The following is an 18841-nucleotide window of genomic DNA, read 5'->3' on the forward strand; positions in this document are numbered from 1 at the left end:
CTTTTATAAAATATCTTTAACAAAAAATGATTGATTTTCCAGCAGTAAAAAAAGGAATTTACAATACATTTAAAAAAAATGATGCAAAGTTCAAAGTGTCTTTTTTCATTCTCAACAACCAGTTTTCAATTATTTCTGTTCAATTTCTGTTAGTTACAGAAGAAAAACATCATGTTGGCTGCAATTCTGATCAATGCAACCTCAATGTCAATATGAAAGTACTTCCACTTCTGCAGAAAATGGCCTACGATAATCATTTGTTTTTCAAAGCTTTCAAAACGAAAGATAAAACTATCCAGAACCAGCATGACTTGATATTAATACCATCTGGTGTTTTACAATAAACCTACATTTGAACCGTCTCTGGGAGACAATTGCACTCGATGAAACAGTACACTGTCTCCTTTGGAGACAGTCTGCAGTTCTAGGGTTAAGGATCATACTGGACTGTTTTATACAAACCATAGTAAATTCACTAGTGGGATCAGAACAGGAAAAAAAAGTGCAAATATTTAAAACTTGAGAAATCACAGTCTACTGCATCAATGTTAGTTAACACGCTCGCGGCCGCATGGTTATGGGTAACCATTACTGCCGTACTGCAATACTTAAACAGAGATTACTTCTAATGTCCTTAACAATATTACATCATTTGAATTATTTCAATAATATTTCTGTGCATGAGAGCCATGGTACACATGGTGCGTCAACAGCACTACCGATGAGCTTTTCGTCTGCAGTGCCATTCGATGTAGCATATGCGTCATGTCAGGTAATGAAGTGGAAACTGAGCAAGAAGGTTTTGTTCGGTTGTAGGTATTCCTAAACTTTCCTACAACAGATAAACACTTTCTTTAAAAAATTTCTGGCAATAATGCTGCGTGGTAAAATCCGTGTTATTGCTGTGTGAACAACTGCTGTATCATGAACCTAGTCAATGCAGTAGTCTCTAACGGTGTGCTGCAACAAACACAGGTAGATAGGGCATTGTTTGAGTCAATTATTTCTGTCTTTTGCAGAATTCCACAAAATATTGCTCAAGACACAAGCCTGGATGTTCTGGACATTCTCTGCAGTAGAGCATGTGCCGTTACCCCCTTCTAATACTGCCTGCACGGCTTCTGCGATCTATGCCCATTCTCCATTGCCACACATTTACTGGCAAAATGTGTAAATGTGTTCCTGTAGGCATTATGATAGATTCTGGGAGCCTAGGAGGTGGTGTTTCTTCCGCTGAGAAGGCCCTGCAACCTCACTGTTCTCTGTTGATATCACAGAAAATTATGCAAAATTGTAACGACTACAATTATAGTAACTAACAATTAACCTGATGCCCAGACGGAGCATATGTTTATCATCATCTTAACAATGCACAGATAAGAGGTCCAGGTCCGCTTATTTACATAGGCTCTGGCAGAAATACAAGCTTTAATATAGGGTGCAGAGTGTGACGCACGTGTTGTCACCGGCACTACATGAAGGTGGGGTCATGATGCACGTGTCATTGGCCGCGAACGTGTTAAGAAAGGAAAAGGCTCGATGATGGTCTACAATTAATAACGCATGAGGCATCGGACAAATCTTAATGTTATATCTCAGTTGATGGTACAGATACCCAAGGCGGAAGCAAGCCTACTTACTGCTTATAATACCTATAATTAAATCTGTATATATTTCACTGCAGCACAATCAAAAATGCAGTTACCAAACAAGAACATCTTATTCAACAAGATATTTTCATTTAAAAAATTACATCAGTCATACTCTAATACAAAAAGTTTCATTTAGAAAAAAAAAATCCTCAATGAGACATCAAATTGTCCACACTTGCCAGAAAGGAGACATCCACAACAAATTAGAGAAGAAACCCACCACTGATGAATGTACTATCATTCATGAAATTGCACATCAATGAAGAAAAGTCTTGTTTGTACAACTTACATATAGGTGAATCATAAATATCTTTTATCATTTTCATGTGATGAATAATTTCATGAGTTTGGACAATGTCTGTAGTCAAAACAACAACCAAACAACGACTAGAGATGTTGGCGATTTATCTGGAAAAAAGTGCTTGCCCAGTGTGGTACATTCTTAAGTACCTTTCCTTTAAAATCTCTTGGCGACATGTCAATAATGAAGTTAAATGCTTGATTTTCTTCTTTCCTCTGTTCACCACGGGCACACTATTACTCCCGATGTACAAGAACGTAGAGACCTAAGCAGGCCAGAACAGCATACTGAAACAGAAATACAATGTCCTGTCATTTAATGAATTCCACCAATTATAGTCCACACCTTGATCCACTAGAACATTAAGTGCTGCATAATCAGACTCACATTTCAAGGTGATCAAGCAATCTTACTTTTACGTCTGCACAGGCTTCCTGTTGGTTTTTTTTTGGAGGTACAGCCTCATTAATGTACCAACATAAAGAGACAAGACCTGAAATCAGTTCCAGCAATACTCAATTGTTCATAGCTCTACAAGTTTGGTAGAAGTGAAATTCTATTTGTAGCTCCAACCATCTCCTTAATACAGGGGGGCAGTACTAATACACTGACAGAGAAGAGCAGTGGCAGCTGGCATGCAACGACTAACATAAAGTCCTACCAATAAAACAGAAAAAAGTATTATTTTCCACGATATCGTACAACAGCATGAAGCAAAAACTTCTTTGCAGAACTGTAGCATTCTCGGAAGGAACAAGTTCTTTAGTTAATTAAATGATCTTGTGCTCAACACATTCACTGCCATTCCTGCTCTGCCTGTCCTAAGAGGCGACTATAAGGAGTATTCCACGGGCTCTTGACCAGGGAACGTAGGTTGGTGGCCACGGGGCCCTTAGCTGAGTCCTGGCATTGTTTCCACTTCCTTCTGTTAGGCTCCTCACTTTGATGTCCTCCCTTCATCAACTCCTTTTTTTTTCTGATCCTGCAAGTATTAGCTTTGCGACCAAGAGTGTCTCATTTTCATACCCTCTGTGCGCATTTCCTTCCTCCTGCTGTTCCTTCATTGTTTGAAAAGTACTGGATCTCTTCTAATTAGTGCTAAGAGTTGTACCACTGCCATGTTCAGTGGTGCGTGTCAGATCTCCCTGAACCAGTCATTTTTGTCAATTTCTTACTATTTTTACAAAGTTATATTTACAACTTAGTTTCTAAATACAACTAGTGGACAGAATTCAGTGAAATGTTCAAAAATTTTAGGATTACATTAATTCTGCTACTTGACATAGTTTTACAAAAGATATGTGTGAGGTAGATCAATACCTTTCTAAAGTACTTTAGGTTTGTTTGCAACACCTGTAAGCAACCAGATGCCTAAAAATTACTTCACTTTATCAGTCACTGCATCAGCTGGCATTAAAATTTTATCGAGCTGAACTTGTCCTCGGACACTCCCGGCACTAAAAGCCATTTCATTTCATCTGAAATGTTACCTGCAACTATTTCTTCCAAAGCATTATTAATTTCTTCAGAATTAACAAGCCTTTTAAGTCACCAATTATATGCAGAGGTAGTCAAGTTCATCGCTTGTTACTAAGATCTACAAGTTCAATCTCATTTGACTTTAGAAAATGATATAATTAATTCAAACTATCAAACTAAGCACAAAAATCGATAAATCAAAGATTCACTGATCAATATTGAAAGTTTTGCTACAACTGAATGCCAAAGTGGTAAATATAAGCAGCTACCTTTGAATCAATGTTTTAAAACATGAATAGATGTGATTGGTGCTGATGGCAGTTAAAACAGTGAATGTCAATTGACATGTATGGTAGTGAATGTGTTAATTGGTCTGCATTACGTATTTTGAACAGAACTCAAAGATTTTTGTTTGTATAGACTCTAGGACAAGGACAGAAAAATACAAAAGAGGTCTAAACTACCAAAAATCTGATCACTTGAAAAAAGATTCATGTTGAAATGTAAATTATGAAGTAATCCTAGAAAGAACACATGTGTTATTGTACTCAAGAGATTACACATTTATGAACTTGGGACACACAAAATCAGATCATTTAAACTAATTTTAAGACAAGTAAAATATCTATACTTTCCCTAAAACTTAATCATAATTTTTGTTTATAACTAATTCTGTCTGAGCCTCCATGGAGATGCAGTCCTAAACCATCACAGAGTCTCAGCCAAATGTGTCCTAATGGAGAATATGCACTCTGCATACTACTCTCCAGATGATACATACATACATTATCATTATAGACTGTTATGCCTTTCAGCGTTCAGTCTGCAAGCCTCTGAGAATTTACTAAACGTCGCCACAATCCTCGATTTGCAACTAGTGTTGTGGCCTCATTTAGTTCTATACCTCTTATCTTTAAATCGTTAGAAACAGAGTCTAACCATCATCGTCTTGGTCTCCCTCTACTTCTCTTACCCTCCATAACAGAGTCCATTATTCTCCTAGGTAACCTATCCTTCTCCATTCGCCTCGCATGACCCCACCACTGAAGCCGGTTTATGCGTACAGCTTCATCCATCAAGTTCATTCCTAAATTAGCCTTTATCTCCTCATTCCGAGTGCCCTCCTGCCATTGTTCCCACCTGTTTGTACCAGCAATCATTCTTGCTACTTTCATGTCTGTTACTTCTAACTTATGAATAAGATATCCCGAGTCCACCCAGCTTTCGCTCCCGTAAAGCAAAATTGGTCTGAAAACAGACCGATGTAAAGATAGTTTCGTCTGGGAGCTGACTTCCTTCTTACAGAATACTGCTGATCGCAACTGCAAGCTCACTGCAATAGCTTTACTACACCTTGATTCAATCTCGCTTACTATATTACCATCCTGGGAAAAAACACAACCTAAATACTTGAAATTATCGACCAGTTCTAGCTTTGTATCACCAATCTGACATTCAATTCTGTTGAATTTCTTACCTACTGACATCAATTTAGTCTTCGAGAGGCTAATTTTCATACCATACTCACTGCACCTATTTTCAAGTTCCAAGATGTTAGACTGCAGGCTTTCGGCACAGTCTGCCATTAAGACCAAGTTGTCAGCATAGGCCAAACTATTTACTACATTTCCACCGAACTGAATCCCTCCCTGCCATTTTATATCTTTCAGCATATGATCCATATAAACTACAAACAGCAAAGGTGAAAGATTACAGCCTTGTCTAACTCCTGGTCTCCAGATGATATCCATACTATTTTCTTTCCTTACCATATGAAGATTTCAGAGAAGATAAGACTCGCCTGAGAACACTTTGCTCCATGGTCCGTTGGGCGTACTGATGAGCGAGACTGGTGGTTTGCAGCTGTTTGGGCAGATTGTTCTGCAGCAGGTTGTGAGATTTTGTTCCCTAAGGTATCACTGAACAGTCGTTTCACTCATGTTCGCAGCTTGCACATACAAGAGTTGATTCTGTGCTTCAACTGCAGTTGTATAGCATCTCTTATAACCTGGATAACTAGAAATCAGTCATTTCAGGCCAAAGTCTTCCCTTTTCTGCCAGATCCAGGCCTTCTGGAGTAACTGTGCATTTTCTGAAACTGTTTCACTGCCTCTTGTGTCACACTGTGCAGAGCACCTATTGTAGCGACAGCGTAAGAGAGGCTGCACCCATCATCAATAAGGGCGACAGTTTTTGCAGCATCTGTGGGTGTTAAGAGGCATGCTTTCAACTAAACGTAACGTTCAAATTACACACTAACCATTGTTGATCGCTGTTACACTTTCCAACCTGAAGCAAGGCAATGAAGCAATATTGCATAGCAGATGTTCAGCACGGAAAAATACTTGGTTTTGAAAAAGATCTTTCGTAGTTTGTGAAAGTGCACCATTAGAAGGCCCATGCATCTCATCACTAGCTAATGCAGACAATCTATATATATAAAATAAGAGTTTAGTCTGTACATTGCTCAGAATTTGAAAAGAATGGTATTTCTGTATCGGTCATGTCCACAGTAACCTGGAAATGCACTTTTTACATTTCCGTAATTTCTGCCTGTCTGTATGTACACCACGCATCACTAGAAAACGGCCAAAGAGAATTTAATGAAAATCGGTATGCAAAGTCGGGGAGTAAGTCGCTACAATCTAGGCCATAAATAATTTTATTCACGCTGATAGAAATGGTAGTTTAGGGGAAGGCCTAAAATTTAATTTTCAAATATTTATGTTTTTAGTAGTCTTATCTTAATAAGAATTGGTATGCAAAGTCGAGGAATATGTTGCTACAATCTAGCCTATGAATAATTATATTCACGCTAAGTGAAATGGTAGTTTAGGGGAAGGCCTAAAATTTAATTTTTAAATATTTACATTATTAGTGGTCCTATTTCATTGAAAATTGGTATGCAAAGTCGGAGAATGAGCCACTATAATTTAAGCTATAAGTAAGTTTATTTACGATGAGTGAAATGGTAGTTTAGGGGAAGGCCTAAATGTAATTCTCAAATATTTATATTATTAGTTGTTGTATCGATAAATACTACATAACCGAAGTTATACAGAATTAAATTTCTGACCATTTATGTCTTATACATTTTACCGTACCGGCTGTGATAACACAGATATTCATGAATTTGTATCTTTTGTTGCTAAGTCCATATCAACGCCGAGCCACGAGAAAATGGGTTAACAGAATTTAATGAAGATCGGTATATAGAGTCGGAGAATAAGAAACTACAGTCTAAGCTATAAACAATTTTATTCATCCTGGATGAAATTGTAGTTTAGGGGAAGGTGCCTAAAATGTAATTTTTAAATACCAATGTTATTGGTCCTATTGAAAAGTACAATATTAAAAAATTATAAAGAATACAATTTCCGATCATTTATCTTTTATTCAGTTTTACCGTACCGACTATGATGAGAGTGGTATTTCAGAGTCGGAAGAAAACGAAATATGAAGGCCTATAATATTGAAAGTGCATAACATTGATCAACAATAACATTAAATTGACCATTGTTTATTGTGATGTTCTTTGTCTCTTATGCTGCCTCTCAACTCCGATAGATAGGATTACTGCTGCGTACCGAGTATAACAGCCTGACTGAATATTGGCAGGAAATAGCCGGGGAGTTAGAAAACTTTCTTCTTTAGCATCCCATTCCTCTGGTTCATACATTTTCTGATACAGCTGGTACGTAACACACTGGTTCATCATAGTATTTCAGCTATTCGATCCCTACTCTGACGCGCTGTTTTGAATGAGCAGTGTGCATACTTAAGGCAGAGCCTCACTTAGTGGTGGTGGTGGTGGTGGTTGTGGTGGTAGTAGTAGTATGGCCTGGTCTAGAATAACAATTTAGGCCTTTTCCTAATTATAGCACTACACTATTCACTAAATAACTCAAAATTCAACTCTGAAAAGAGCCGTTTCTTAAGGAAAGCTTCTTTCTTTTCACTGTTATTAAATTCTACATTCAATTTATTCCAAACTAGCAGTGAAGAGGGATTTCTCTTCTGGCTTGGAGGAAAAATTTGCCTTCAAGTCAGATTTTTCCACTGCCATTGTAGTGAATTGATATTTTCCGACTTATCGGGTACTCCTAGGAAACAATAGTAATAGGGCATAGGTTTTGCCCTGAGAGTCTCCACTATTCAACCCTCTCCCCACCGAAGAAAGCCCAAGAGTGTTCATGGATCACGGCTGTCTGCGGTTTGGTCATTCCAGGTCTGGAACTTTGGACTTAGATAGGCAGCGTAGTCCTGTTCGTTAAAAGTGAGAAATTGTGTGGCGTTTCATTTGAACGAGTATTTCGTAATATGAAAGCATTGCTTTTAATCGCGCCATTCCTATTGACGTCATTGTATGTTCATTTCAGTTAGGAAAACCACTAAGACAGTCTTTCTGAGAATGCAAAAAGGCATTATAATGAAAATATCCCAACCTGATTGTGACTGACGGTATGAAACTGGGTCTACCATTACAGTGAAAATTCCTTCATGCTTCATATGAGAAAAGATGTTTGGTGACCTCCCGTCGCGTTTCTAGGGTACCGTTAAGAGCTATACAATTTAAGAGAATCTTGCTCACAACGTGTACACTACCTAACCTAGAATTCTGCATACAATGTAGAATTCCGTAGCGAAGCACGGGTACATCAGCTAGTAAAACAATAAAAGCATACTTAACAGTGATAGGCCAGCACACTAACCATTTAGCCATGGAGCTGGACACTTAAAACATGCATTACTCCATCGTAAATTACGTTTGAACTTAAAAAAATTGTAAGGAAATTTAAGTTGGTTTCTTTTCCCAGCCAGTGAATTTTCAGCACGAGGCTTGAAGCAGTGTGAGGAATTTGGAATAATTTCTGTCTGCTGATACGCATATTCTTAGCAAGGTGTGCCTTTTATTTTTTTTACTAAAGGGAGTTTGAGTTACATGGACCGAAATAAACGGGTTTATCTATTCCTTCACATTTAATTCAACAAGTACACAACTGTGGGACAGCACAAAAGGATATAATATTTAAGATAGGAATACCAACAATGCTGCAAGTAATACAGTACAGAAGAATTACAATGGAGACTAGATCTGAGAAACGTGACAATTTTCTGTGTTGCTATTGACCAGCTGTGATGAAGACAATTTTTCTATTGTCACTGATAGAGCTTGCATCAAGTGTGCTAACAGGGCTGCCACACTGGGTAAAAAAAAAAAAAAAAAAACTGTGCAGTTAGAATTTGTCATGGTGTGTACCGATAACTTCACTTTTCGTCATATTCTAACAGGACACCAGAGGATGCTAGAGGCCTGTTGGTCACTTCACTGCCCAAACCTGGGGGCTCATGGCTCCGGGCTAATGATCTTGTACTGACCAATGCTGTTGTCTTCTCTTACTTTGCAGACATTGGCAATCCTTATTATCTGTGGCGCTGTCTGTGCTGCACCATGTTGGATACCTAACCTATCCTTCATGACTGGTCAACAGAAATTTTACCCAATCTGGAAATATCTCTATTACACTTACGATGATCCTAAGTATCTAAAAGACCCAGATTCTGCAACAGTTAAATCTAACTTCGAAATACTGCCATGGTACATTGCTGAATGATATGCACTTGTTCTAACAAAATAATGAGAAATAAATACAGTAGAAGTCAGTTATAGCGAGAATTAATAACAGCAATCCGTTTGTTCAAAAACTTGTGTTTTCGCAGATTTCTATGCTACGGCTTACTTGTAAGGTATTTTTCTAATTCCGGGACAACATGAATGTGTATGTTCAATTTCATTCTGAAAAATTGGAGTAGCATCACTCCAGTGGCTGCTATGGCAAACGTTTCAGTATTTCAAAATTCAAACAGAGTCACCTAACCTAACTTAAACTTATATGTAACATGAAAACTGCTCGGGAATAGCCGTTCCTAAATTTGACCAGACGCGAGAAAATACAGTGAAACCTAGCAGAGCATTCCTCATTAAGACTATTTCTCGCTTAGTACGTTGTATATTTGAAGTCCTGATTCACATAATATTAAATCTATTTAAACATACCTCATTTATCGCGTGAACATTTTTCATTACTACTGGTGAGTACTATAAAATTTTTCCCAGCCCTGAAATTATTTGTCATCCCTTGTGAAAGGAACCTTGATTTCCAACACAGATTACAGCCCTTGCCACAGGAGCCAGATCGAGGAAAGTAATGCGAAAATGGGAAATGGTCTTGAATTCCGGAAATTTAGAGAGTAAATTATAGCTCCAGGAAGTAAGCCAATAACCCCAGGAAACGCCAGTTTTACTTTCTGGTTTTCACCAATATTGCTGAATAACCCAGTACGCCTGTTTGTGTTTGTATTTCACATTCTATTCTGAAGTTAGAAATTCATTAAGTGTTGAGTGACACAGTGAAGGGTAGTGAATATTTTTGGCATGATAGACTACGTACGGATTAGGAAGATAATCGTGTGAAGTTGACTAGCATATTTTGTCTTCTTGTAGCCATGTTATAGATACTGAAAATATTGTGAAATCGCTTACTAATGAAGACAAAACGCAGGAAGTGGACAGGTACCCACATCTTTCAATGGTGGAGCGCATGCTGAAACTCGTATCTTCGCGTTTTGATTCGAGTTGATCGAAGTGTTGTTGCATTTAAGATGATGGTCAAAGTAATTTTTCTTGCACATGGCTGAGTTTAATCTTCAAACAATTCATGGTCGAAGAGCGTGACCAGAAAACAATGTTTAACCCTCTGGTCCGAAATATAACGCTTCAGATGACATTTGTTTTAGAAAGCATGTGATCTGCAATAAAGCACTGATACTTTTATGGGACCCCACAGCAAATGTTTTTATATTTGTTGCCAGGTGTTTGACACACCTTTGGAATACACTGGAAAAGGTTTTCATATTTTTTCTCTTGTCTTTTTCACGCCTTTCAATACTCTCAGCGCATCTTTAGAAATGTTAGGTAGCCCATATCTTTCACTATACCCATGCATACACAACGTAAAATGCATGCATGTCGGGGAAAAAACATGTCTAGTGTTTACATATATTCATGTTGGATAGTTTTTATTCGTGTATTCAATAGTATGTTTTCTTGCTTAACGCATTATCTTTCCTTGTCCCCTGTAGAAACGCCCAACGAGGTTTTACTGAATAAACTAAGCTCCAAAATCAGTCATCCACTCTGCACCGTATTTTGAGGTGAATCACATTCTTACTTAATTTCAGAACATAGTTTTAAAATTAAGCAATTTTTTAGTTCAGCCTTTATTTTTAATGAGTTAACTACTGCTATCGGCCACGTTATTTACGCCTTTATTAAGAAAACATGTTCTCTTTTATTTCGAATTGTGCTTATAGAACACTAGTCGACGAGTATTACTAATTGACTCCGATATCTCCTTTGAGTTTGAATGTCGATGAGAGAGTTCGCTAGTGCACATAGCAAAAAATCTATATCGAAAATGATCAATCACATTCAACATAATCACTGGAGTGCATTAATATTGATAATGGAAAAAATTACGCATGCTCAATCGCTCGTAATAACGGATGCATCAAGTGATAAGGTTCTCGCTGCAACCGAAGGATAATAATACACAGTTAAATATAGGAATTTCCAAGGGACAGACAAAAGCTGTCGTTATAACAGAGTTCTCGCTATATCCTGTACTTGCTATAGTGGACTTCTACTATATTTGCTATGGTTTAAATCTCAATGCTGGGCTGAGTAGCTCAGATGGTAGAGCCAAGTTGGCAGGTTTGATCCTGGCTGGTATTTGAAGGGGTTCAACTAATCCTGCCTTGTGTTAGCGGACTTACTGGTACGTAAAAGAACTCCTTTGGGACAAAAGTTCCAGAACCTCTGCGTCTCCAAAAACCACAAAAGTAGTTAGTTGGACATACAACCAATATTATTATTAGTTATCCCCATACTTTACTTCTCTATACAGAGATTACTTCTGCCAACACCTTACTTCTACTTCTGCCAACACCTTACTTCTTCAATCAAGACAAATGGAATGTGTTTAATATAATGACAAGAATTTGCCAGAGCCACCACTCAAGAACATGCAACATCAACAAGACTGCAGAGGTTAGGACGTGGGAAAGATAATTTGCACATTTCACCACAGCAAGGGCAAAACAGAAATATACACAGGAAAAACACAAAGAAACTTTGACATCAAGTTCACATCAGCGAGAATACACATACGTGCTCACGATACCTTACTAGGGAAACGATGGATAATATAGGTAGCAGTGGAGAGGGAGGGTCTTGAGTCTAATGAAGAATACAAAACAACATATATAATTTTACACTTATTTATACAACATTTTCACAACAAAGTATTAATAGTTTCAAGTCTCTGTTAAAAACCCACTCACCTGATTCATCAAACATTTGACTAAATGGGTATGTGAATATGACAGTAGATCACATTTAGAAGCAGAACCCTTCGTCAAGTACTTAGGAGAAAACCACTTCTGTTCTATCCAGTCCTGCTGACTGAACAGTAGAATAATATTCCAACGATGTCTAGGAAGGCCAAATTTAGCAAAACAATGCAAATAAATGTAGCGAAAGAATGCTCTTGTATGTTTATAGACATCAGCTGCACTAAAAGTACTGACCTCAATATACTGTACCCAAAATAATAATTGATCAAACTTCATATAATTTCTGAAAAAAAGATGTTTCCAGATGCATTTTGGAAAACCCAGATTCACGTACTAAATCAGTATGGGCAAGCATAAAGTAGGGATAGGTACCATATGCTTCACTAATCTGGCAAATGTAAACTACATCTCACTTATAACCAGAACAGTTAAGTGTAAGCTAGTTCCCACCCATAATGAATAAGTTAAACATTAGGTCTAAGGAAAATACCCTCGATCCAATTCTAAATTTTAAATACACATTGTATTCAAAATGAACTTCAGTCTATATTACAGTGAGATTGGAGGCTTTTCTACAGTTTATTAACCCCTGCAAATCTCTGGCAAGAGGTGACATCATTGTATAAAATACATGCAATATGGCCAGTGAAGTACAAAGAAGTCTCGAGAAGTTTGAAATAATCAATACCTACAACTCTGTCCATGTGCCCGTTTTTGTACAAACAGCTGAGGGACAATGAACAACACATTGTGTTCTTCATTGCAAAAAGGTGAAGGAGTCATCTTTTACAAATAACACCACCAAGCAACAAGTAACTACCCAGACCAGAGGGCCTAACATGCAGTAAGTAATTTGTCTTTATTCGTGGCGAAGTTAGGGCTCAAGGCCCTCTCTTACACTTAACCACAACATTTAAAATAATTAACATACATATAATTTTTTAAATACAACAAATCTTTTTTAAAAATAATATAGTACTAATAGCAAATATGAAGATAGTAATAAAATAAATAATTATGAAATGTACAACATGACAATATAAATGAACATGTAATAATTTTAAAACTAACACTAGTAATAATAAAAGAAGGAAACACAGTAAAAACCTACTAGCAAATACATTTCTAATTTTTATGAAAATAAGCTCATTCACACACTCATTCACACTACGCACATCAAACAAGTCAGCTAGAGGTATTCAGCAAGTGATTTCGGCAATCGATCTTAAATCTCCTATGAGAACGTAAATCCCTAATGGTAGCAGGGAGGGTATTCCACAGCCTAGCGGTTATAAATCCTGGAGTGACTGAGATATATTGTTAAACAGGAGCCAGATTGTGTATCGTGGTTATGATAGGAGGAGAGGTAATTAAAATTTGATGAGGGATAATTCGGTACACCTGAGTTCAGAACTCCATGCAAAGACTGCGACGCTCGTGAACACGAAGCCATGACAACTCCCTATAATAAGGTGAAATGTGAGAATCATATCGCAGCTTAAATATAAATCGAATACAGGTGTTTAAACTCCGTTCAAGCATCTTTTTTTTTTTTTTTTTTGCTAGGGGGCTTTACGTCGCACCGACACAGATTGGTCTTACGGCGACGATGGGATAGGAAAGGCCTAGGAGTTGGAAGGAAGCGGCCGTGGCCTTAATTAAGGTACAGCCCCAGCATTTTGCCTGGTGTGAAAATGGGAAACCACGGAAAACCATCTTCAGGGCTGCCGATAGTGGGATTCGAACCTACTATCTCCCGGATGCAAGCTCACAGCCGCGCGCCTCTACGCTCACGGCCAACTCGCCCGGTGTTCAAGCATCTTGTTACTGTCTTTATTATGTCTGTAAGCACAGTGTCGCAGTAGTCTAGAATTGGTAAGATTAGGGATTTTACCAGTTGTATTTCAAGATGTTTTGGACATATGGTAGAGTAGCGTTTGACAGGAAAAAAAGATTTCTGCACTTTACGGGATGTATTTGTCACTTGTTCAGTCCAATTTAGTGTCTCTGTCTTTATAACACCTAAGTTTCTTACTGATGCACAATAGGGCACGACAGTATTATTTAAAATAATTGGGGGTACATGTCTACTTTTTAATAAGTTAAGGTTTCTTTTGGTACCAAATATAATATCAATCAATCAATCAATCAATCAATCAATCAATCAATCAATCAATCAATCAATCAATACTGATCTGCATTTAGGGCAGTCACCCAGGTGGCAGATTCCCTATCTGTTGCTTTCCTAGCCTTTTACTAAATAATTTCAAAGAAATTGGAAATTTATTGAACATCTCCCTTGGTAAGTTATTCCAATCCCTAACTCCCCTTCCTATAAATGAATATTTAGCTTCCCGAAAGCCTGTACTACGGTTTCAATCAATCAATCAATCAATCAATCAATCAATCAATCAATCAATCAATCAATCTAGTCTGAGTTTCGCTAAGATTTATTAACAAGCTGTTATTTTTGGCATAGTCATTCATTCGTTGTAAGTCAAAATTTACTTTGTCAATGGCTACATCTATGTCTTGTGGATATGAGTGGTAATCTGAAGATCATCTGCATAGATATGGTACTTGCTATATTTCAATGTCGTTCACAAAAAAGGCCCAAAATCGACCTCTGCGGGACACCTCTTGACTTGTTATGACATCCTGAGTACATTGTTCCCACTGATACTCGTTGCCAACGGTCAGTAAGATAGGAGCTAAAAAATTTAAGAGATGTCTCCTTAAAGTTGAGACTACGGAGTTTTAGCAGTAGTAACCCAGCGCTATCTGTGTCAAAGGCGTTGCTTAGGTCTAGTAGTGTTGCTACATTTTTTTTTTGCTAGGGGCTTTACGTCGCACCGACACAGATAGGTCTTATGGCGACGATGGGATAGGAAAGGCCTAGGAGTTGGAAGGAAGCGGCCGTGGCCTTAATTAAGGTACAGCCCCAGCATTTGCCTGGTGTGAAAATGGGAAACCACGGAAAATCATCCTCAGGGCTGCCGATAGTGGAATTCGAACCTACTATCTCCCGGATGCAAGCTCACAGCCGCGCGCTTCTACGCGCACGGCCAACTCGCCCGGTAGTGTTGCTACAGTCACATCATTGGTCTATTGCATGTCTGATATCGTCCGTAACCTGGAGCAATGCTGTCGTGGTACTATGTCCTTTTTTAAAGCCGAATTGAAAAGGGTCAAGGAGAGAATTCTGGGTCAGGTATACAGTGATATGTGCATGAATCAGACGTTCGAGTGCTTTCGCGAGGGGTGGTAATCTGTTGGAGAATCTAAGGTAGCGTTTTTTGGGATTGGCCCTATTAGTGCGTCTTTCCAAACATTAGGAATACTCCATTGGTCAGGCAGTGGTTGAATACGTGAGTCAGTATTGGCAGTACAGCACCGATGATGTTTTTAATTAATTTTATCGAGATACCGTCATTACCTGTCGCATAGGAAGTGATAGAGTACAGCACACGTTTATCATCATTTGCGCTAACGGTGTGGAAAGAGAACTGGTTGCGCTCGGAACGGCATGCTAAGTTTGTGGGATTAGCCTGTAATGGAACTGGTCCGACTTAGGCTGAGAAAAGTAATTATTTAACGTATCTAGAGATATGGTGGGAATGTGCTCTTCTACGGCTTTGCCTATGCCCAAAGATCGTAGCTTCTTCCATGTTTGGTTTAAATTATTTTTTCCTGCTAACTGTTGAAAGTAGTGGCATTTGTTGTTTCTAATTAGCTGTTTAACTATGTTTCTCAGTTTCCTGTATTGCTCAAAGTCATCCTTGTCACGCGTTCGTCTGAACTGTCTGAACCAATGGTCATGGCTGGCCATAGCAGATCTTATCTCGGTCATCAGCCAAGGAGAAGAGGAGCGGGTAAATTTTACCCGCCTCTCTGGAGCACGTTTGTCATACAAGTTCAGCACTTAAGAGTTTAATCTGTTTACTTTTGAGTCAATGTCATGAAGATTACGTATGTCATCCCACGGTAAGTTATATCAAATAGCTTAATATGATAATAGTGGAAACTCCAGCGAGAAACTGGCGACACCGCTTCTGCGTGCCATCTAGCGGTTCGAGAGGCTAACTACTCTTGCTACTGCTGTCAGCTGTGTATGCCAGAAGTGAATTATTTGTACTTCAGATAGTTTTGTGCTTGTTATGTATCACGATTTTGGAAATGGCAGGAAGAAGAGTTATTTGTGCTGTGTATGGGTGTTTTCATTACAGAAGACAAAGTGATCGCAAGCCGTTTTACAGATTTCCTAACAACAAAGTGCTGTGAGTATAGGCCTACCTGTTAATGTTTACGTGCCGGTATTTTTTTCTATTTATGAGAACATACTTTCTTTTAAATATTGTTATGATTAAACCTATGAATTTAATCGATTTTTAGGTGTACTCAGTGGGTGAAGAGCAGAAGGACAGATTTAGATGAAAGGTATGAGGGTATGTTTAGCCACCAGGGTCCTCAGCCATTCTGTAGCTTCTGGAATGCTAGTTCATGTGTCATTCAATTCTTTGCAATCAAGTGCTGCAAACACTGCAGAGTTTATAGAAATGTGTGATATTTTGTCTGATATTTTTAATTCTTGAAGTCTCAGTAGCCCCAAAGAGTACAGGAGACCCTTAAACAATGACTCAGGGCATATGAAAAAGCTGGATGAAATTTGTGATTGTCTAAAACAACTCAAAGTTTTGAATAACCGCGAAGGCAACCCTCTCTGTATTCAGGGTTGGATAGACAATATTTCTGCACTGAAACTATTGTCGTCTGAATTATATAGTGATTATGGTTTTCATTATTTGCTAACAAGGAGGCTCACACAGAACTGCATTGAAAACATTTTTTCCATCATCAGAGCAAGAGGAGGTAACAATGTAACTCCAGATGCAACAAAATTTCGCAGTGCCATAAGGAGTGTTATGATAAATCAATTCATCTGTGCTTCTGATGACAGCAATTGTGAATCTGATGTTGCAGACTTTCTACTGACTCATAATGATGTGATGAAGTGCAAGTTTGATGCTAATGTCACTCGACAGTGTGAGTTAAGTGATCAGGTAACTGATTATGACTATGATATAATACAGGAAAAATGCAGACAATTATGTCATGGGCTGGGTATGTAGCAAATTTCTCCATGCTGAGTGTAGGGATGTATTGTCATTTTATGATAATGATAGCCGCCTCTGTGGTGTAGTGGTTAGCGTGATTAGCTGCCACCCCCGGAGGTCCGGGTTCGATTCCCGGCTCTGCCACGAAATTTGAAAAGTGGTACGAGGGCTGGAACGGGGTCCACTCAGCCTCGGGAGGTCAACTGAGTAGAGGTGGGTTCGATTTCCACCTCAGCCATCCTCGAAGTGGTTTTCCGTGGTTTCCCACTTCACCTCCAGGCGAATGCCGGGATGGTACCTAACTTAAGGCCACGGCCGCTTCCTTCCCTCATCCTTGCCTATCCCTTCCAATCTTCCCATCCCCCTACAAGGCCCCTGTTCACCATAGCAGGTGAGGCCGCCCAGGCGAGGTACTGATCATACTCCCCAGTTGTATCCCCCGACCACGAGTCTGAAGCTCCAGGACACTGCCCTTGAGGCGGTAGAGGTGGGTTTCCTCGCTGAGTCCGAGGGAAAAACCGAACCTGGAGGGTAAACAGATGATGATGATGATGATGGGAAACTTGCACATAGAAATGAAAAAGTATGACAATTCTAAAATTATGTTTCGGAATATAGTTTCTTTTTAGTTTTTGTTAGAAAGCAAAGATGGGATTAGAAGAAAATTAAATGACAGGTTTTTGTCATTGAATGAATATAGTGTAGGCTTATGTAACAGCTGTGTAAAATTACTGACTGACAAGTATTTCAAAGTCCTATTTCAAAGGCATATGTGAATATAACCTATGATTCAACAGTGAAAAATATTGCCTGTAAAAATACCAAGTTTAAAAAGATATTGCATGTGTGATTTGCTCTTGAAGACTGTAGGCCCTAGTCATAACATGACGATCTAATGTTTTAATTTGATAATACATTTGTTTTATTCTTATCACTGCTTCATTCAGATCAACATCCACCTTTTTCCTTCCCTATATTATGTTACAAGAACGACGCAAACGTCTTAAAATCAGTATTTCGTTGGGTTGGAAGTCGAAATGTGTAGTGTTTGAATGGCGCGTTATGTTAGTGTTCCCTGCGAGCCGCTAGATGGCAGCACTACGTGCTGTCGCCGCTGCTCTGCGTGCTAAGTGAGGAGAGTTTCCACTATTATCATATTAAGCTATTTGGTTATATGCATCATTGCGTAGGTCATCTAATTCAATATGTTTTATGTCTCTTAAGTACAGTAAGTCGTGAGTTGAAATCCCAAGAACTGGGATCTGTCCGTGCTTAATGACTTTCTGGCGTTGATTTCCAATTATAAGGTCAATTAATATGCGAGTCGAGTGGTCAGGATAGAAGACATGGTTTGTAGCATTAAGTGGTAGGTTTTCCATGTTTAGAGCATGGAATATATGATGCAACTTACCGGATTTACTGGTTTGTTTTAACAAGTCAGTATTAAAGTCGCCCATGACTATGACATCTTCGTAGACTGAGATAAGATCTGTTAAAGCTGCTTTGAAGTCCCCCATTTGTCTAATATTTGTATTAGGTGGCTTATATACAATTCCTATTAATACTTTCTTATTGCAGTCGAGTTTAACAAACATATACTCAGGTCGCAGGGGAAGGCTTGGGTCGGAGGTGCAGATAATCTTGCGTTTTAAAATATTCCTGTAGTAAAAGGCTACTCCACCACCTCATCTGTCAGTGCGGTCATGTCGTAAGAGCGAGTATCCGCCGAGATTTACAGCACAAGACGGCAAATCTCCCCGTAACCAGCTTCCCAAATACAATGCACCTTATTATTTTCAAAAATAGTCTGTAGTTCTTCCAGGTGAGCTGCAATGGATAGTGAATTTAGGTGGCAACAGGAGAGAGCTCTCGGGTTATTC

At 38.6% G+C, this 18841-nt stretch overlaps 1 protein-coding gene across 1 annotated transcript in view; it reads right to left on the bottom strand.

The window, feature by feature from the left end:
- Positions 1–1701: 1701 nt before the first annotated feature.
- Positions 1702–18841, bottom strand: part of twr (signal peptidase complex catalytic subunit SEC11 homolog C twr) — a 69387-nt gene continuing 52247 nt past the window's right edge. The window contains exon 5 of the mRNA XM_067154323.2: positions 1702–2240. Coding sequence (XP_067010424.1) covers positions 2190–2240 — 51 coding nt within the window. The 3' untranslated portion in view covers positions 1702–2189. The remainder of the gene's footprint in view (positions 2241–18841) is intronic.

Source organism: Anabrus simplex, chromosome 1 (genome assembly GCF_040414725.1).
Source record: "Anabrus simplex isolate iqAnaSimp1 chromosome 1, ASM4041472v1, whole genome shotgun sequence".
NCBI classification, from domain to species: domain Eukaryota; kingdom Metazoa; phylum Arthropoda; class Insecta; order Orthoptera; family Tettigoniidae; genus Anabrus; species Anabrus simplex.